Source organism: Sitophilus oryzae, unplaced genomic scaffold, assembly GCF_002938485.1.
Source record: "Sitophilus oryzae breed Bouriz unplaced genomic scaffold, Soryzae_2.0 scaffold_41_pilon_pilon, whole genome shotgun sequence".
NCBI classification, from domain to species: domain Eukaryota; kingdom Metazoa; phylum Arthropoda; class Insecta; order Coleoptera; family Curculionidae; genus Sitophilus; species Sitophilus oryzae.
Genome location: NW_022146996.1, coordinates 6,515,527 through 6,538,249, shown reverse-complemented (window position 1 = coordinate 6,538,249; position 22,723 = coordinate 6,515,527). Strand labels below are relative to the sequence as shown.

The 22,723-nt window shown below is 34.7% G+C and overlaps 1 protein-coding gene across 2 annotated transcripts in view; it reads left to right on the top strand.

Annotated features, from left to right (window-relative positions):
• LOC115885786 (netrin-1) overlaps positions 1–15,328 on the top strand; it is a 507,197-nt gene extending 491,869 nt beyond the window's left edge. The window contains exon 7 of one of the 2 annotated variants that reach the window (XR_004050782.1): positions 14,498–14,624. Coding sequence is in view for 1 of the 2 variants with exons in the window: in XM_030904808.1 (XP_030760668.1) it covers positions 14,498–14,654 (157 nt within the window). In the remaining variant the exon portion in view is untranslated. Of the gene's footprint in view, positions 1–14,497 lie in introns of both variants that reach the window. The other variant, XM_030904808.1, reaches the window with a different exon arrangement.
• The last annotated feature ends 7,395 nt before the right edge of the window (positions 15,329–22,723 follow it).

The following is a 22,723-nucleotide window of genomic DNA, read 5'->3' as shown; positions in this document are numbered from 1 at the left end:
ACACCCACCGTCGACAGCCGCCGAACAGAAAACGGTTTTGATCGAATTAAATTCGCAGATTAGAGAAATTTGTGTAAGAGAGAAAATTAGTTTCCATTTATAACGGAATTAAATCCTCCCAATCCCGTTAGAATATTTCACCGATTTACCAATTTCTTGTTTGAATAGTGAACAGGAATTAATTGGGATTTAAATTTGAAAAAAGCAAAAAGTAGGTAATTGAATTTTATATAATGGAAAATGTAGTTCATTTAATGTTGTCTCTTTTTAAAAAAGGAAAGAAGTTTGATAAATGTATTTATAAGTCAGGTCTGGTTATTTTTTTGTTGGGAAACAAACCTATTTATGGATACCCAAAAGCTGTTTTACCGGTAAATGAGTTGTGTGTTGGGTGGCTACTTGATTACCCATTATATTTTTGCTGTATGTGAGTGTTCCTTGATAGTATGAGTGTCACAGATAGACGGCGCGTCGGTCTGTTCAACATAAAAAGATTCAGGGCAAAAACACGTACAAAATTTATCACAGAACTTCAATACGCTGATGACTGCGCCCTAGTTGCAAAAACCATTAAACCATTACAGTATGCAAAAACTTTACAGCAATTACAAAAAATGTTGAACACATATAGCTGGGCATACGAGGCTTTGGGCCTTAAGCTGAACATCAACAAAACTAAAATCATGTGCACTCTCCCGGAAGATCACAACAATGCTATAAAAATCGGAGAGAAATTTTCGGAATATGTAGCGGAATTCAATTACCTCAGGAGTTTGATTTCAGAAAAGGCCAATTTCCACTCTGAAATTCAGCAAAGGATTAGCAGCGCCTCAAGAATATTCTGGAATTTAAAGACAGGGTTGCTACTGCTAATCATGACTTGAGCACAAAAACGAAACTTGCAGTGTACCGAGCAATAATAATCCCAACCATGTTATATGGAAGCGAAACCTGGGTGCCGTACGGCCGACATATGAACGCATTAAACAAGTTGCAATAAAGACACCTTAGAAGACATATCCATGTCTCAAACGTATTGGTCCTTCAAAAAGCTAACTGCGAGAGTATTGAAGTCATGATTACAAAATCCCGCTTAAGATGGGCTGGTCACATATGCAGAATGCAAGAAAACCGCATACCAAAATCTCTGCTTTACAGTGAGCTTGTAGACGGCAAGAAGAAGCCGGGTGGACAACTCAAAAGGTACAATTATATTTATTATGAAAACTTAAAGGGGATTAACAGGCAGAATGAGTGGGAAGAAGCAGATCACAATAGAATTCAATAAAGAAGAATTGTAAACTCAGTTAACAGCGACAACCAAAAAGTAAAGAGGCAACAATGCAATGAGATTTTTGAACGTCCGGAGTGCGGTAGACAGATAACATCACGTATCGGGCTTTTCAGTCACAGAAAAGCTCATGAAAGCGAATGTCTTGGGTGACCATCTTCTGATGCGTGTCAAATACTCGTCAGCTAGTAGTGGCAATACTATATATAGTAGTATTACTTTTAATTTTGCAATCATACAATTGCAGTGCCCTTTATCTCATAATGTAGTTAATATCATAGTATTGTAAGCGTGTGGCTTTCACTAAACCAAGAACATTAATCACCAACATTTTATAGTCCAATCAGTGGGGGGCCACTATAGGCCTCTGCCATACAAAAGGTGGTGTAGTAGTAATTTTTTAATATGTTGTTAAGGTTTAGGTCTTGATAAAAAATCCAAGTTTTCGACCTTGGGGTGCGACCGCTCGAGCCGCCATCTTGAATGAAAGATACAAAAAACTGCATTTTTCAAAATATATCCGCAGCGGTTAATCTTACGATCAAAATGTTGGAATAAAAGTTAGATATCGATATTTTTTCGATGTATCAAGTATAACGGGACATCGTAAAAAGGGCGGAACAATTTGGGTGAAGTAATAATTTGTGCAGAGGCAAAAAGGGCGAACAATATTTTACAGATAACGAAATTTCCGCGCAAATGTTTCCTAAAATCTTTTTGTTGATGCTTATGTGTTGATTGTCAGAACAGCGATTTCCTTGTACCCAAAAGTTGATGCTGTTTTCGTAGTTGGCGAAGATGTTGACCTTTTCGTTTTGCCGACAGCATTGGCACCGTCTCAAAGAAACATCTACCTCCGCAAACCAAGAAAGAGTAGCATTCTGTTTCTTCATGCTTTTAGTGGCTGTGACACGACATCGTCAATCCTCAACCAAGGAAAAATGAAATTTTGTTCGCTTCTCAAGAAAACAGCAGGACTCCATTGGCGTTTTTAAACATCACGATACAACACCAGAGGAGATCGCAGATGCTGGAGCACGTTTTCTCGTAGCTTTGTATGGTGGCAACTTGGAAGAAGACATCTTAGAAAAAATCCGCTATCAACGTTTTGCTAGATCAACCACAAAAATTAAGTCCAATCTTCATTGCCACCAACGAAGGATGCTGCGCGGTATCATTCTTTCAGGACATATCATCAAGTCCAGAAATGGTATGGAATCGAGAAAAAAACTGAAGACTGGGGCTGGAAACTGGGCAGCAATGGGCTTGTTCCACTCACCATGACAAAACAAGCAGAACCCGACAACTTATTGAAATTCATTTCATGCACTTGTAGAACAGGATGCGGCGCAGCATGTGGTTGCAGGAAAGCTGGGTTGAAGTGTTCCGTTGTATGTGGCTTCTGCAGTGGTCAGTCATGCGAAAATGTCCCGGAGGTTCACATCGACACTGAGGACGAAGATGACCAAGACTTAACAATGGAAAAGCAATATATTCCCATAAGCACCGATTACGATGACACCGAAGACAATACTCAAAACGTTATTAATAACCGACCCGGACCATCAAAGAAAAGAAAACGCTGATAAATCGCCATGGCACTACCTTATTTTTCAGGTTTTTTTATGTTGTGCGTTATATCTCAATGAGACATATGAAGGTTATAACATATTTTTTTCACTCCGTGGCACCGTGGCACTACCTCACCAGCCGCTGCTGGCTGTTTATACCTATGTAAAAAATAGAGAGAATTTCGGAATAATTACAAAATGGGGGAGTTTTTCTATTTTTTAAGAAAATATGTTCAACTTTTCGTCACTGTACCTTCTATCCAGATGGCGGCTCGAGCTGTCCCACCCCAAGGTCGAAAACTTGGATTTTTTGTCAAGACCCAAACCTTAACAACATATAAAAAATTACTACTACACCACCTTTTGTATGGCAAAACACCCCACTGACTGGACTATTAATAATCACAGCCATTTCATCTGACCAACTTTTCGTTTTTTATATTGAAATTTGCGATCTGAACTATTAAATATTCTCCTGTCTTATGTTATGTAACCATATTTAAGCTTCATCGTTCCGATTAATGTTCACAATCTCTTGTATTTATTCAGTTGGATAGAATGAACTCATTTTATTATCCAAGACTGCGTTGTACTCCTTGTCTCAATTCTTTCATTGTTCACTGCTCATCTCCACTAAATTTGAACCTCGATACTAAATCATTTTGTTAATTCCTCGGAACTACATTCGTCATTCTTTTCGGTATTATCCTTATACCTATTCATCATTGATTCTCTAGCTAAAGTCTACCCAAAGATAAGATACATGGCAAGATAATGCACAGGTAAATCGTATTTTCTGTCACTTTGTGGAAGTCGCCTCGCCTGTTGACTAGTCAGTCCCCGACTAGTTGAACAGACTTTACTTCTCATTTCCATCTACGATGTTCTGTGCCACTTTACACAGTACTCATTGTCTTTTTCCTAGCCTATAAAGTCTATGAGTACTCTTTCCTGAGCGGTAATTTAGGTGTAACTATTATTCTCTCTCTCTCTCTCTCGGCGATCATACGGTAACATATGCTGGTGAATCACTGTCTTTCAATCGCCATATGCTGAATATACGCGTGTGTCAATTCCACGTTTGTTATCATCTTTCATCTTCTACACCTCATCAAGCCACCTTCTTTTATCATCTTCTAATGATCACTGCTCATCACTCGATATGCGGCTTCGCACTTGTCAGTTCTTCTGATTTTGCGCAGTTTACTCAGTTTGACAGATTCAGTGTTGCTGAAGTAATAATGAACGTAAAAAGACATTTTCATTGAAGAAAATGATTTGTATATTCATACTTTCTTTTTTTTTCTATGTACAAAGTGCCTCTAATAAAAATCTATAACAAAAATGTCCAAGAGCAAGACTATTTATTAGACTGCAAGACCAAAACCAAAGGAGTCTTGGTTTTGGTCTTGCATTTGCCCATCACTACTAATATGCTAATTGTAAACACTTTTCTAAAAACTTATAGTAATTTTGTAGAAATTTTATGTTAACGATATCAACGAAAGATGTCAAGAAAATCTGATTGTATTCAACTAGCAAACTAACAACTTGTGATCAGTAGCGTCGTTTTCCGTCTTTCAGTAACATTGAATCAGTATGGCTGCTTGGGGTGAGAATACGCCTTAAATTAAAAAAAATTGTATGAATTTATGTTCAGCTGAGAAAGTTCAAACAATATGTGTATATCTAAAGTGTGAATCAGAGGTCAATATCATTGTTTACAATAAATTTGCTGTATTAAAAATGTTCTTATTAGTATTCTCAGTAATTGGATTATATTTGTCACCTCAGCTTATCTCCACGCGTGTTTTTAGTTAAAAAATATTTAATTTATAATTATCTTGAGTACTTATATTGAAAAGACAGATGTACTTTAGAATTATACAAATAAGTACAATATTTAGACATCCGTTATAAAAATGTACAGAGTCCTCGAAAAAAAATTTGGACTCTGTTTAGCCTCCAAAAAACTCTGTTAGCCTCCTCCTTTTTTGTAGGAAACGTTACAAGGCAATAAAATATATTTTTAATAATATATAATATAAAAATTAATTTATAGCAGCGTCTAAAGTATTGTTATCTTTATAGGAATAATAAAAACTTCTATACAGTCTCCTTAACAACAAGAAGATAATATAATGCATATTGAAAATTAATTGCATGTTTATCCTAGGATCTATAATAAAGATATTATTTTTTTTTCTTTTTCTAATTTTTTTATATTTGTTTTTCGATTATTTGTTACGATTAATATTTGTCAACATTAATAAAACTAGAGAGAGAGATAGAGAGAGAGAGGATGTGGAATGTATGGGAGTTGCATACAGTCTTAGGACTTTGACAAAAGCCAGTATCTGAGAGAGATTTACTGGTAATTCTCCATCTCCATTATCAGTCGTATCAAAGTTTACGTCAAGTATCAAAGTTGTCGTCTCGGCGCATTCAGTGATGAGGTGTTCTGATATTTCCCAATTTTCACCACAGAATCTGTATTTGCCGTTGTTTCTTAGCTTCAGTATACTGAGATGTTCATTGAGGAGACAGTGTTCTGCTAAAAAAACCTTAACAATCCGAATATTGTTCTTATTTAAATCAAGGAATATCTTTGATTTTTCTCGGTCTTATGTTTTGAGAAATTTCTTCCAGTGTTTTAGCCCGCTGGAGGATTCCCATTTCAGGTTACGGATAGAGTCTTCCAGGTTTCTGAGTTTCGCTTTAAGTTGGTTTCTACTAGGGAAGTAGAACAGTTTTGGTCCTGTTAGATGAATGCTCGCTCTTTTTCTAGCTAGATCGTTTTCTTTTTCATTGCCTTCTATTCCATGGTGAACAAGCACCTCTACTCTCGGGACTACTATAAAACTATGAATAACAATTAATTTTTATGAAATACTAAAGGAACTTTGGTCAAATTTAAAAAGTAACCTAAGTTAATTGCAAAAGACACAAAATCGCGCACCTTTTGCTACACAAAATCGCGCACCACCATGAAACAAATGAAGCAAATTAGGCAAGATCGATGTATGTCTCTCCTCGAGTATCTTGAGAAAATAGGGCCTTACAGAACATACACTCCGCATATTCTGAGTCCGGCTTCCTATTCTATTCGGCACCAGGCTTACTGTTTGTATCTAGATGTAATTCTTCTTCATCGTCTGAATCCAATAGACTTTTTATATTCCATATTTAGACTGCATAGATTGTCCATATTCGGAAATTTCAAACTAAATAAAACATATCAGATTTTTTACTAAACACATTTAGAAATGGAAGACCTCTAAAACATTTAAACGAATATGTAATCAAAGCACGGCCATAATAATATTTGCAATTACATATCAAGAAATACTTACTTTCCGAGTACATTAAAAACTATTCTCGTAACGCCGAAAAAAAAGTGGCTCTCTCAGAGTAGCCACAATGCCTGTTTGACGGACAAGGCGAAACCTAAAAAAAATAAATTAAGGATATGAAAAAATTAAATTAAAGAAAAAAAAATGAGTTAAATGATGAAAAGAAATTAAAGATCACTGTCTGTTGCGATTAGGCGTATTCGTTTCCAGGAAAGGACGGTATTCCATTTTAGGGATATTATTCCATGTTTGGTAACTTTCCTCTATTTATATATTATGATACCAGATGACACTATTAATTTGATTATTTTAATAATCTGATTTGTATAAATTCTGTACTACCGATACAGTACTAAATAAATTGTTCGGGTTTTGGAAAACGTCGTATTATTTTTTTATAACATTTATATAAAAGATTAACAATTTAAATTTTATTTTTTACAATTATTGAAAACATAGAGTTTCGATATTTTCTAACATGTTTTCATACATCTGTGCTTTTATTTAATGTATTGACACACCGTCTGGAAACTCTGACGTGCTGTTGTCCCATGGCAAGAGACTATTGACACATACTACTTATTCACACCGCGCCGGTTCGCAGGCTCGACTTTTCCGAGATGCGGCTTTTCGCGTAGTATCCGGCGTTTCGTATTGCAATTATATTGACAAGCTATGCGTTCCTTAATAATATTCTTAAATTAATAAAATATTCAATAATTTCTTGCTTTGTTTCCGTACTCATAAGTCTCTTTGTTAGTGCAGCTGCGCTATATTAATAGTGTGATTATGTTCATTAACAAACTTATCACACAGAGCCATTCAACGGCAAGGGGATCATATTCTTTGGCTCGAGATTTTTGTTTTGATATGTATTTAATTATAATTTCTAAATGAGCAGGGCACTTAAGGTTTCTAGAAGAGTGTTATCTTTTGCGGGGATGTGTTTTAACGGTGCTGTTGATTTGTATTGAAATTACAGTGATAAATTCTCCTAAAAACATGTTTTTTAGCTTTTGATGAATCAGTACGAATCGTGCGAGTAATGTTCCAAGCGGTCTTTGTAATTTCCATATATTGCTTAACCCATTCATACAAGAAAATTTAATGAACGCGATTTTAGGGGTGCCCAATAACACGAAAAGGTACTTTGAAATGTTTCCGATAATTTTTTACGAATGTTTTCATTCATTTTAAAAGTTATTATCATTAAGTATTTAAAATTTCTCACAAAACAGCCACAGTTGACTATTCCACACAAATTCCACGCAAGCGAAAATTCCTTACATTCTGTGGAATTCCACATCGACTGGCAACGCTGATTGAATGGTATTGTGGCAACACCGCCGTCTCAGCTGTTCATAAAAATGGTTTGGCAACAGCGACCAGAAAACTACCTTTGGCAACATTGGTCTGTAGCAACAAGCCCCCACAGATCAATTGTGCTGACTGACAGGAGACAGGTGTCATCAGAATCAAGCAACACGAAGCTGTGGTGTCAATAATTTCTCGCTAATCACGCAAAACTACTTCGAGTTATTATTTTAAGTATTTGTTAAATTTTCTGAAAAATAAACCAAATAAAATTGGTGTAAAAACAAGTGAGAGTTTTAGTTCAACGGCTAGAACCCCCACAATTCCAAGAACAAAAAGGATGGCTGAACCCACGCCAGAAACCGGCAACGACGCCAACTTACCAATAGTAACTCCCGAAGTGCATCGCGTTAGTTTTAAAGCACCGAAATTCTGGAAATCCGAACCAGAGCTATGGTTCTACCGTATCGAATGCCAATTTCGAACTGCAGGCATTACCTCGAACAATTCCAAATTCGACCACACAGTAGCCAGCCTCACTTGTGATGTACTCGCTGAAGTTGCAGAGATAATTCGAAACCCTCCAAGCTCAGATAAGTACCCTTCACTTAAGGAAAAGCTAATTACACGTTTCGCAGACAGCGATGTTAAGAAAACTAAGAAACTTTTTAGTACCTACTCTTACTCTGGGAGACCAGAAACCTTCTCAGTTGCTAATGAAGATGCAAAACTTGAATGAGGGGCGTGTTTCAGATAAAACCCTACAAACACTGTGGCTCGAAAGGCTAACCACTCACATTCAAACAATATTGTTAGTATCCGGAAACGATCTTTCACTCTTAGGGCCAATTGCTGACCGAATCCATGAAACCGTAGGCCACGGTCACGTCCAAGCAGTCTCCAACAGTAGTAAAACCAGTACAACAGAGCAAAACAGCCTCGAAGCTTTACAAAAACAAGTTTCCGAACTGACCACAGCTGTAAAACGACTGTCCAGAGAAAGATCGACATCGAGAAGCCGTCCTTTGCAAGAAAGCAGTGCTAGAGAGTCCAGGGATAGCAGCAGCGCTAGAAAATGTTGGTATCACCGCCGTTTTGGTAGCGCTGCAACAAAATGCGTCTCGCCCTGTACAGCAAGCCACCAGGAAAACAAGAACGAGGGGCGATAGTGGCGACAATCAACCCTCACACATCAAGTCGCCTATTTGTCGAAGACAACGTGTCCAAAGTGTCCTTCCTCGTTGACAGAGGTGCTGAAATCAGCGTTCTTCCCAACAGCAAGTTTACTGGGCCAATAAACAACAACCTAACACTGTATTCCGCCAGTGGGTCCCAAATCCAGACTTATGGAACAAAAACGTTGAGCCTCAACATCGGACTAAGACGAAAATTCACCTGGACATTCATAATTGCACAAGTCACACATCCTATCCTGGGAGCTGATTTCCTGTCACATTTTGGTATTCAAGTCGACGTTAGAAATGGCAAGCTCATTGACAGTACAACCACCATCTCCGCAGCCTGCATCTCCAAGGTTGTCTGAGCGTGCGACATCAAGAGGCGGTAAGTACCATGAAATACTTGCAAAGTGCCCAAATTTATTCCGCTCTCTCCCTATGTCGACCAACACCACGCACGTTTGCCACCACATCGAGACAACAGGACCGCCAGTGTTCAGCAGACCTAGACGATTGGCTCCAGACAAACTTACCTCTGCAAAGGCCGAATTCCAGAACATGTTGGACCTGGGAATCATCCGACCGTCATCTTCGTCTTGGGCGAGCCCGCTACATCTGGTCAAGAAGAAGGACTGCTCCTGGAGAGCCTGGGGCGACTACAGACAGCTCAACGCCATATCCAAACCAGATCGCTATCCAATACCTCACATACAAGACTTCAGTCAGAACCTGCATGGAAAAACTGTATTTTCCACTATCGATTTGGTAAAAGCATTCTACCAAATACCCATGGACCAAAATGATATCCAGAAAACCGCTGTAACAACACCTTTTGGGCTATTCGAGTTCCTGAAAATGCCATTCGGACTCAAGAATGCCGCTCAAACACTACAAAGATACTTGGACCAAATTTTCCGCAACTGTTCTTTTGCCTACGTCTACGTTGATGATGTTTTGGTGGCATCCTCCAACGAAGAAGAGCACCTAGAGCACCTAGAAGCCGTTTTTAAGTTACTATGTGAAAATGGCATAGTAATAAACCCATCCAAATGTACTTTTGGGGTCAAAATCGTAAAATTTCTAGGCGTTCTTGTAACAAGCAACGGAATAAACCACTTGAAAGAGTCAACGTCATCAGGGAAATTCCACCTCCAAAGAATGCCAAAGAACTTCGTCGATTCCTCGGGATGTTAAACTTCTTCCGACGCTGGATAAAAGATGCTGCTACCACATGACCGCTACCACTGACGAATCTCCTAGTCGGTACAAAATCAGGTAAAGAAGCTATTCAATGGACAACAGCCTTAGAAGACTCCTTCCAAAACGCCAAGGAAAGCCTTGCTACAGCTGCAGAACTTAATTACCCAAACCCAGCATTGGAATTAAGCATCGCAGTGGACGCCTCCGACAGCGCTATTGGTGGTGTCCTGCAGCAGCAAACTTCTGAAGGTCAATTCCAACCTTTATCATTTTTCTCTCGAAAATTGTCAGCAACCGAGCAAAAATACAGCACCTACGACAGAGACCACAGAGACACGAAGCTGTGGTGTCAATAATTTCCCGCTAATCACGCAAAACTACTTCGAGTTATTATTTTAAGTATTAGTTAAATTTAAAAAAACCTAGTTAAATTTTCTGAAAAATAAACCAAATAAAATTGGTGTAAAAACAAATGAGAGTTTTAGTTCAACGGCTAGAGCCCCCACAGTATTTTAGCACTTAACCTCAATTTAGTTTTGTGTACAGCATAAGATTAAATGGTTAAGTAAGTAAGTACGTCTATACGTATGGCAAAAAACTTACATCAACTTCGGATTTTAACTTAATTTTGAGTCTCACTATGCCATTGGTTTTAATGTAGGGAAAATCTGGCGGTAAATACAAATTCTTCATAGTACGATACACAAATACTGTTGCAATACTGTGATATCGAACGCTGGGTCGCTGGATACCATCCTAAAAATATGAACGCTGCCTTCTCGTAGGATACGTGGATGCATTCGGCGGTACTCGGGAAAGTTGAACATGCGATACCAGACGCTTGATACGAATATGCTGCCGGTTCCAGGTTCGAGGTCGAATGAGATCGGATATATCGTGAGTAAATGTCAATTTAGACACTCGCCAAGTCTGAAAGCTATTGGCGAGGACCGCGGTTCAGATTCCGCGTAAACCAAGTAGGCTCCGTCCAGAATAGCCTTACAGCAAAAAGGAGACGTTAACTTAAAATAATTTACTTTGTATGGACACATCGATGTTTTTTTTTGCGATGTTTGCACCCCTTTATATATAAATAACAAAATCAAAATACCGTATGATCTTAAAGCATTAGATACGATCAAGGGAACTTTGAATTTTGACAGATAATTTTTTTATCAGCATTATCATCATTTTCAGCTTATTTAACCACTTCCAATTATGGTGTAGCCTCCCTTACATATTTAGATACTCTCTTAGTAGTTGGGCCCATTTGCTTTGTTGTCTATTATTGTTGGCTATGCGGGCCCAAGTTATCCCTGTTAATTTGCTAATATCATAGTCCCATCTCAGTGGTCTTCTTCTAGGTCTTAGACCCATCTTGGTCTTCTTCCAGGTCTCTTAATTCCTCGTGGGTATCATGTAATTTTTGTGATCCATCTGTTGTCCGTTCTTCTTGCTAGGTGTCCTGCCCAATGTCACTTGAGGGATTTAATTCTGTGGATGACATCTATTACCTGGGTCTTTTGTGATATCCACTCAATTCTTTTACGGACTTTTTTGATTATTCCCAACATATTTCGTTCCATTGAGCGTTGTACGGCGTGCAGTTTTCTGAAAATTCGTATGAGTAATTATATCAGTATTTTTATGAGCTGCAATCATCCCAACCGGCTTTCTAAGAAATTTTTTGATCTCACGATCCTTTTTAATTTAACAAAATGTAATGCATATTGGAATGTAGCAAGTGTTCGTTTATTCTAAAATCCAATAAACCTTTCTAATCTCTTCTTTCAATTTTTTGCCAGTTTGATTAATGGAACGATATTCGTCGAAATTATTCAGTTTCATCCGTTTCCTAAATTCTAATAAAACTAAGATTTATTTCTGCAACTCGCGAATCTGCAAGTCTGAGCCGTAAACACCATTAATCTTCTCGGCGAAGCAAGATAACACATTTATTAACACTTCGAACGGTAAGCTGATAAAAGTGTACAGATTGGATATGCAAATCGAGTGCAATAAGAATAGTAATATTTCAACTAAGACGAAGAAATAATTGAACGAAAGTCGCAAGAAATTGGAGAATAAGCTTTAATCATCTCTTCTCGATCGTTTCGTTATCAGATACTGTATTTATAGATATTTTCTTTAGGTATGATCTTTTTCTTATTCAATATCGAATATGATTTTTGGTTATTTAGGCGGTATTGTGCTGTAGAACCATTTTAACTAGGTCAGTAAACAAGGATCGGTTTTTGAAAAATATCGATAAAGTAAAGTTAAAAGTATTTTAAGTTCTGGATGGGGCCTATTTTGTTTAAGCGGAATCCGAACCGCGGTCCTCGGCCATATTACTGTCAATGGTTTACCGACTTGGCGAGTGACTAAATCGATTAAATATAAATCAAAAACAGATCAACAGAGTTTCCAGACGGTCACCCGTTCATCCACTTGCATGGTCGCACGTCGCTTAACTTTCAGGATTTATCGGGAATCGGTGTTTCAACGTAGCTGAAAATTCTTTATATTTCCGAGCACCAGAGTATACGTCAGCTTTTATCTTCTGGTCGAGTACCATTACCAACGAATTTACCATTACAATACCAATGCTACAGATAAATCAGTGCACCGCTGGTGCGCCACTAGTGCAATTTTTAAACGTAATTGTAGTTCCGCTCGGGAACAAAACTGAATTTACCAATGATATTCGCTATTAAATTCTGTCGGGATCACTAGACATGGCAGAAAATCGCGCATGACGGAATACCTTAGGCCGCTGGCCGCTGGTGAGAGGTTTCCACGTGTTCTTGATGTTTTTACTGAGCAGATTAAACTTTTTATATTGTTCTGCCTATAGGAGCCTCTTTAAATTTCCACCTAAACCTGTACTTCCCCCTATTAATTATTTCGGCTTTTCACCAGTGTTTTTTACGAGATACAGTTAGTACTGTATCCCGTACTGATTGATCTCTACGTGGTCTGCAATACGAGATTTGGTGGTGTCTATTGTTGATATGCTTTTTTGATGTTATTTGACTCTTATTGGTAAGGGTTTCATCAATATAACTTGCTTCAACCTCACATGGGATTTTGTAACTGGCCTGTGTTTTTCAATGTTTGTTTTGCTGAAAACACCCCTCAATGTTGTTAAAACCGTCAAAATACTAAGAATCAATGCACACCTACCCTAGCATCCTACAGGCAGCAATCTACGCTATGGAAAGATGCGCACAACTTATCTTAGATAGGAACTATCTGAAACAAGAAATAGCTGTTTTATCTGATAGTCAAGCAGCGTTAAAAGCGATAACTCAGTATCAATCAATACGAAGTTGGTCAAAGAATGCATAAAGAAACTAAATAAATTAGGCAAAGGAAACAAAATCCTCCTACTGTAGGTGCCACCTCACCAAGGGATAGGAGAAAGCAAATGATATAGCTAGAAAAGGAGCGAACATGACTCTACTAACTGGACCAGAACCGTTCGGTTTTCCAAGCAGAAACCAACTAAAAGCATTACTCCATCCGTAACCTGGAATGGGAATCCTGTAACGGTCTGAGACACTCGAAGAAGTTTCTAAGGATTTACAACCAAGAAAAATCAAAGACTTTCCTTGATTTAAGAAAACAATCTTCGGATTGTCACAGGGTTTTTAACAGGGCAATGTCTTCTCAATGAGTATCCTCAATGAAACACCAGAACACCACATCACTGAGTGCGTCGAGACGACAACCATTCGTGCTATAAATTTTGGTAAAACTGATATTAGAGATTGGAATTACCCTCTATAAAACCATCCCAGATACTGGCTTTTGTCAAAGCCCCGGGAATGTATGATGAGTTATAACTCAAGAAAGGGGGACGCAATAGATATGTAGGTCGCAGTGATTAACCCCTCTCCCACTAATTCTGCATTCTATAACCGTCAAAATTATTTTAATATTATACTTTAGTCTCATGTGTATGATATCCAATCTTCCGCAACTTATTTCTTACATTCGTGGTTTTCTGTAAAAAAGATTATTCAGATTTGCAGATACCTTTTGCCATGTATTGGTTTCTGATTTACCGATGTTGCGTGGTTCGAATTATAGTAAAGATACTGTCCAGTGTGGGAAGTTTCCTTCTTTTAGACTGATGTCAAAAATCTGTATTTCTATAAAGAACAACTCCATTTCTCCCAATTTTTAAGAGTTCTCTGGTTTGGAGTTTGGATGTTTTAGTTTGCATGTTCTTAGCGTATCTCTACAGAACTACTGTCGTTCTGCTCCTTGAACGCTTAGATAGCCCAATACGAATTTTATTACTCAAAACATTATTCTACAACACGTACCAAAATAACAAAACAAAACTATGTTACATTACAATGTATTATATTCTTACGGATTGTCCTTTTATAATAAAATAGCCTATAACACTCAATGTTATTTAATAAAATAATCTAAAACTGTGATTGTTCACATAAAATGGCCAACGAGGTCACATAATAATGATGAACTTTTAAGTTTCTATCGCTTCATATCGAGATTTGTCGCCTCCGTTTTTTTTTTGAGTTTCGACTTTCTTTTAACAGTATATCTTTGTTTCAGGGCCTATTTGTTCCTGGGCAGAGAAAAGGACGATATTCCCGGTGGCATAGTGACAGGGAAACTAGGAGTGACTCAGAGGTCGATCGCTATCGAGTGGCGCGACGAATGGGATCAGAGGATGCGCAGGTTCAGGCGCAGAGCTCGAAAATGCAAATAAGTTAGCATAAGCGAGGAGCGCAAGAGGAAGTCATCCGCCAACGGTTTTACTGTGATTTAATTTATATTTAGTTCTGCTGATTGAAGTTACACAAAAGCGTTGCTTGCCTTGGTATGATTTAGCCAACTAACTTACAAATTATAATGCTGAAAAAAGTATTCTTTTAAGTAAGTGTACTACACCTTTGACAGGTTTATTCCTTTAGTTTTCTCTGAATATCGCTACTGAATTAATATATGTGTATTACGTAAAAAATCTTTAGGCTGTAGAAAATGATTTAGAAATAAATATTAAAAGAAATTGATATTTTATATTTGTAGATTTATTTTATACGGTTATTGTTTTAACTATTTTGGATCAAGAATTAATACAACATGATCAGAAAGTTTATGGTCTGGTGTGTTTTGAATGATGACAGATAAACAACTCTCGTGAGAAATTAAACAAAAATTATTTTATCTGTCATTGTAAAAACTTACTTGATCATAAAATTTTTCAATCATACGGGTACATGAAATGACAAAATGGGTAAAAATATATGAATTACCTACTTTGCAGGCACTCCCATAAATATGTTTAAATACTTTTTAAAATTATAATTTATAACGTGTAAGTATATATCATAAATATGTATGTAAAATAATTTACTTTACAATATACAGGGTGGTCCGAACTGTATTTAGGAAACTTCGGCAGCATATTCTGCAGATAAAAATAAGTAAAAAAAGTTCGTATAAATGTATGTCCAAAAATGCTTGGTTTCGGAGATACAGGGTGTAGAAGTTGCATTTTTATTTTGATTTTTCCCAAATAATTTCTGAAGTAACGTTAATATTTGAATGAAAATTGGTGTTTGGAAGTTTTTTGACATGAAAAATTTTATTTTGATGTCAAAATGACTCCGATTTGTAGGGGGTGCCACCTACATGTGTTATTTTGAAGAGTAATAACTTTTTGTCCGTACCTGTATAAAACTACTGAGTGAAAAAATATACATCTTCGTGACTTTTTATATAAAAAATGTCTTTTAGTAAATATCGCTACGGGCAACCGTTCCTAAGTTATTTAGAATGGAAATAGTCAATGTCATGTCTTGATAAAAAATAAACACGTTGAGTAGATAGTTATTTGACTGAAAAAATAAATTTGAGAAATTTTTATTTTTTTAAACTAAGCATAAATTTTTCTGCGAAAAAATAATGATAAAACAATTTCTGTTGAACTTTTGATTTCAGTCTAATAACTATTTAGTCAACATGTTTAATTTATGTCAATGATGACAGGTATTGATAATTTCGATTCCAAATATCTCGAGAACCATTACTCGTAACGATTTTTACCAAGAGACTTTTTCTACGTAAAAAACGTCGTAAATGTATATTCTTTTACTCAATAGTTTTATACAGGTGCAGACGAAAAGTTATTACTTTTTAAACCAGTTAAAGATATGTAGGTGGCGCCTTCTACAAGTAGGAGTCATATTGACATCAAAATCAAATTTCTCATGTCAAAAAACTCCCAGACACCAATTTTCACCCAAATATTGACGTTACTTTACGAAAAAATCGAAATAAAAATGAAACTTCTACAGCCTATTAGTATCTCCGAAACTAAGCCATTTTAGAACATAATTTATAGGAACTTTTTGACTTATTTTAATATGCAGAATATGCTGCCAAAGATTTTCGTAATACAGTTTGGACCACCCTGTATAATTATGTATATTTGTAACTTTTCCACTACCTATGCTTTCCTTTGCAATGCTTTTGTGTAAGTTCAGTCAGCTTTATATTTTGTATTCAGTATTGAAAAACTAATTTTTAACATTTGAGGCCCCCTGTTACTTACCACGAAATGCACTGTACCAAATGCATTTATCTATCTAAATATATATATAACTCTATATAACACATGCTAAATAGTTACAATTGTAATTTTTATATTTTGTAAATATATTTTATAATGGCGCTGAATAGTGATTTGATTTATTTATTTATTTTATTTTTTTTTCTTTGAATGGTTACTTATATATGAAAAAGAATGATTTTGTGAGTGAATGTGCCATACATATAACTATTAAACAATAAAAGTTGTTAAAAAAACTACTTATCACTGAAATTATGTTTCAAGTATATCGACTGTTTATTATAATTTTGTATAAATGCAATAAAAATAAAGATCAATAAAAGGGATTTGTTTCTAAGCAATATATTCAGAAAGATAATTTAATTTATTGTATTTTTAATTTTTGAGTGATTGTAAATGTATGAATATCGAAACTGTACAGTATTACAAATAATTTGCTAACAAGTTATTCCATAATCTGTTACAATTTGCGTAAATTGTATACATTTGTGTAACTTTAAATCTAGTTCCTAGAGGCTATAATTAATCTAAATGTTATTAAATATACCGATGGAGAGTATTCATAATGGCAACATTCGGTCAGAGAATAAGTCCAGATATATCTATAACAGGGTGTTCCAAATTCAAACCTTTTTACAAAGCATTGGTATTTCGGCCGGTTAAAGGGAGGCAAAGTTGCGCAATTAGATGCTTATTAAAATGCCACCTTAAAAAATCAAAAATTCGAAATCGAAAATTTTTGGGGAAAAAAATCGAATATTTGCGATTTAATTTTTATTTAGTTATGGCTCTATTTTGAATAGATATAACAAAATAAGTTACATATTTTCATGGTTACTTTATTGTTCTACAAGATGGTGTTATCAGATTTTCATATGGACGATTTGTCTTTGAACTGCCAACATCAACTTTGTTTTTTTAAATACGGACTCCTCGATTTTTTATTACCGATTTTAAGAGCTTCTATGATCCCAAAACCAATGATGTATCGCACTCGTTCGAAAAGTGTATATTAATGTCATTTTCCATAAGAATGCATATTTTAAAATAGATACAGATTTTTGGTAAGATCTTAGCATGAAATCGTTATATCATTGATTTTGGGACATTAGAAGCTCTTAAATCCGTAATAAAAACTTCACAACAATCAACGACCGTATTTAAAAAATGAAAGTTGATGATGGCTGTTGTAAAACGAAACGTCGAGTTGAAAATCTGATAGTGCCATCTTATAGAACAAAAAAGTGACAATGAAAATGTAAAATTTTTTTCAAATAGAATCACAAAAAAGAAAAATAAAATCGGAAATAATCGCCTTTTTTCTAAAAATCTTTGGAAGTACCTAACAGTCTTTGGAAGTAACATTTAACCAATCTCGTATCTCTTCTAGTTTCCTCGATCCCATTAATAAGGCCCAAATTTGGGACACCCTGTATATTAAAATTAATACATTATTTTATTTTTGTGTCATGTTCAAAACATAACTTATGCAGGTACGCCAAGAAAATAATAGTTTTGAGTCTATCAAATCCAAAGGATCGTATAAAAAAAAACAAAAATGCTTAGAACACTCTAAAACATACAGTGTCGGCAAAAACCTCTGCATATAAGAATAAAAATAAAAATTGATAATACAGTTACTTGTTGCTCAAAACTAAAATTTAAATGTATATGTCTAAGTTTATTCAGATGAATTTCGGACGTTTTCTGCGAAAAACCATATATGACGGAACAAGATTCGTAAAAAAATAAAAATGAGTTAACGATTATACGAATTTACTAAAAAATACGGGGTGTTTCAAAAAACTTGTGCCATCTCTCGTGGGGAGACTCGTAAAAATAAGATTTATTTTTTCGTATTAACATCGATCTTATTCTGCTTTGTTTCGTAGCGACAGGGAGTTAAATTCTTCATAATTTTTCGATTTATTATAATTTTCAATAAAGTGTTTTTAGCGATTCGAATGAAATTTTGAGGTTAAAAGTAACTATAAGTTCGACATATTTTAATGCTAAAAAAATGTCGACATATTCACCATGGACGTGAATGTGCGTTATCACTAGAATATTTTTCTAAAAAAATATATATATAAGCCTCACTGATTTTTTTCTGTTAGCAAAATTGTGTGGACCGTTAAAGGCTGATTAAAAGTTGTCTCTTGATATTTTGTCAATTTCAGTCTCCTTGATGAAATAAACGCAATTTAATTACTTTGCCTTAATGCAATTCAATAGCAATTTTTAAATAATTTTAATGTTATTAACTTGCCAAAATGTTAAATAAGTATTTATTGATTCCTCATCAAAAAATATAAAAAAAGTTCCTACAAATATGCGTGCCGAAATGCATAATTCTAAAGTTACTGGATGTTATAACTTTAAAAAAATAGGCTTTGTAATTATCTTAAATACCTACCATTATTTTTTGGGGAAATTTGCTGTAGGTAACACTGCGTTTATCTCATCGAGGAGGACATAATATTAAGATACAGCTTTTAATCGGCATTAAATTGCCTACACAGTTTTGCTGGTAAGAGGAAAAAAGTCAGAAGCGCATTTTTTTTAGAAAAATATTCCAATGAAAACCCATATGCACGTCCCTGGTGAACCTGTCGACACTTTTTTAGCTTTAAAATATGTAGCACTTATAGCAACTTTTACCCTCCACATTTCATTCAAATCTCTGAAGACTTTAACGTCCTGTAGCTATGAAACAAAGCAGAATCGGACCCATGTTGATATAAAAAATAAATCTTATTTTTACGTGAGGAATCTTCCTACGAGAGGTGACACATGTTTTTTGAGATACCCTGTATAAATGTTAAACATATTTTTTTTAATCTAATACGTAAGTTTTTCATAGAAAACTTTACAAATTGGGATGCGCAACTAGGTTTTCTGTCTTCATTTTTCGTCTAGAACTTCATTTTAGCTAAGATTTACCTTATATACACAGAAATTATTTAAGTTATAGAATCTGTTCATTTTCACAAAGTGGTGGCCCATGGTAACAAACATAAAGGAATTTTATATATGAAAGGTAAACGTTTTTAAATTCTCATAATTATTACAATGTTGCCATTTTGAATAAAACACTGATAATAGATTTTAGTGTTTGGTGTTGTCAACATATCAAACTTTTAAACGTGTCGTAGCAATATCATGCTATATTAAGAAAAGAAGACAAAAAATTAAAACTTATAACAATAACGTATTAAAATACATTTTTAATTACTGTATGCTTACTATTAAAACAATTTACTAATTTATAATATGCAAATAAGCAATTCTGTATAAAAAAACTATAGGTATTTGTATCTATATTCAAAACTCAAAATATTCTAGCATTATATAGATAAAAATATTGTATGCTTATCAAATTTGTAAAGCAAAATAAAAATAGTTTTTTTTTTGTTATAACAATAAAAAGAAAGCCCTCTTGTATATCTCGAATATTTTCAAAAATAAATTGGATATAATTTTTGCTACTTATTATAAGATTAGATAATGTTGCATGATACTATTGGAATCCATATATTGAATATAATAATTAAAAAATAAATCTTCCATGTTATTAGAAATAAAATAATGAAAGAAGAAAACGAACTTTAGTCACAATTACAATATTGTCAAACATTTCAAGTTAATTGTAAATTTTTGTGTACCTAATAATATATTGTGTAATAAAAATAAAATTTTAAACTCAGTTTAGTATTTTTAATTTCCTTATAGGTAGCTATAGTAATACCATAAACTACAATACTGTTGGTATTACTGGCGTATAGGCTTGGTACATTTCAACCGACGTTTTAAAATTCCGACAGCAACGCTCGGTACGGCAGAAATCAATACTATCCACTTACTTTATTTCACGCCGTCCCAGTTACCGTTCATTTTGATCGTATTGAAATAATGGCTATGTTATAGTAATTATAGTATAATGCCGGGTCCAAACCAAGGTGACAAAAAATAAACACGATTTTGAGACAAAAACATGACAAACCTGTCACAAAAAATGGAGACTTCTGATAAGACAAACTTGAGACAAATTGTCCACATCGCAATGACAAAAGTGCAAAAAAAGTCAAAAGTTTAGTTATTGCGCATGAGTTTTATTAACCATGTGTGATTTCACCGGTCTCCTACTGTTGGCAGCACACGCCGTCCACACTGCGCCGACAACTTGTCGCAAAATATACGAACAAAATATAGACACTTTGATCTTTACCGACTCGAGACGAAACAAAACAAAAATGAGACAAAAATGTTGCAGAAATGTATTGGATTTGTCACAACTTTGTCGTAAAACATGAATGTTTGTGTCTTGTCACTATTTTGTCTGCTTGGTCTGGACCGGCGTAAGATCCAGCTGCGTGATTATTACGCTCATCGTATTTTTAATAAAAACCTAATTTTTACGTATATTTATGAATAGGAGAATACATTTTTCACAGGGTGCCTATCAAAAACTTGCCGCAAATAGGGGTTGCCACGGTTCAAAGTTTTTCCTGCTTTTTTTTTCAAAGTATCTATACTAATATATAAAATCCTTAAGTGACTGATATACTCACGATAATCACGATCCTGCTCAAACCACTCAACGTAAGAAGTTCAATTTTGGCATACAGGTTGATTCTAGGGTGTAGGGGTTCGATAAGAAGGGATTTTTCCAAATTCCAGTTCCAACAGGGTGAAACCACCCCTCAAATATTTTTTATTTAAAAAACGGTCAAGTTTCCGAAAAAACGGTTAAACACGTATATTTTATTTTGTTTTTTTACATATTTTAAGATTTTTGAGAAATGTATACAGGGTGTTTCGAAAAATCTGGTCATTGATTAATCACGATCCTGCTTAAAGTGCTTGACGTAAAAAGCTGATTTTTGGAAACAGATTGACTTTAGGGTGTAGAGGTTCGATAAGAAGGGATTTTTCGAAACTCGAATTCTAAGGGGGTGAAACTATCCCTCAAATATTAAAATATTTTTTATTTAAAAATCGGTGAGTTTTTCGGAAAAACTCTTAAACACGTATATTTTATTTTGTTGTTTTACATATTTTAAGATTTTTTATAAATTTATACAGGGTGTTTCATAAAATATGACCCTTGAGTAATCACGATTCTGCTTAAACTGCTTGACGTTTAAAGCTGATTTTTGGCAAACGGATTGACTGTGGGGTGTAGAGGTTCGATAAGGAGAGGTTTCCCGAATATTTGTTATTTAAAAAACGGTTAGTCTTTAGGGAAAACGCTTGGACAAGCATAATTTATTTGGTTTTTTTACATATTTTGAAATTTTTTAAAAAATCATACAGGGTGTTCCAAAAAGTTGGGTAATTTCTTAACCACGATTCTGCTTAAACTGCTTGACGTAAAAAGCTTATTTTTGGCAAACGGATTTTTCGAAAGTTAAATTCCAACGAGATGAACTCCTCAAATATTACCAAGTTATATAATAATATCGCCATATTGTTTTTTCTCATGCTGACATAAATGTGAGAAAATTTTATCCAGTTTGTATGTTAATGGAAATCCTTGCATTGCTTTATCATCACCATTACAAATTATTAATTCGACGCGAACGAAGTCGCTGGTACACGCTAGCATTCCTATAAATTTCTCCAGTACGAACTTGTGTATGTGTGATGTAACGCTGCTTCGGGTCGTAAACATTAAGTGAAAAACTCGAAGTGGGCATAGTGTTGTGACAATTTCAAATGTTTAATTTGATCAATATTAATGGTATACTTTTTTAATCAACTAGTCTTACATTTTTTATGAGCATCTTCTAAAATTATAATTATTTATGTTCCTTAAAAAAACGTTATAGCCCAAGTAGTTGCAGTTATGTTCCTACAAGCAAAACCGGTGCATAAAGCTATGCTCGCTACCGTAATTGAACTAATCTAAAAAGTTTTGTTATCTTGAATAATAAATTATAATACAAGTTTAGTAGTAGTTTGAGCTTCTGAAAATATCAAAATATTTATGTTTTTTTTGAATTTTCAAGCAAAATAAAAAAAATATGTTAGTATGCAAAATCTTTTATTTCTATAATGTAGTGTCGAAATTTCTTCATGTTTCTGATTCAAGAATTCACTACAAAAAGTTTCATTGTAATGTTTCATTCATTACCATATTTAACTTATTACGCTATTTTTTATAATTATGATATTAAAAAAATAAAATAAAATAAAAATCA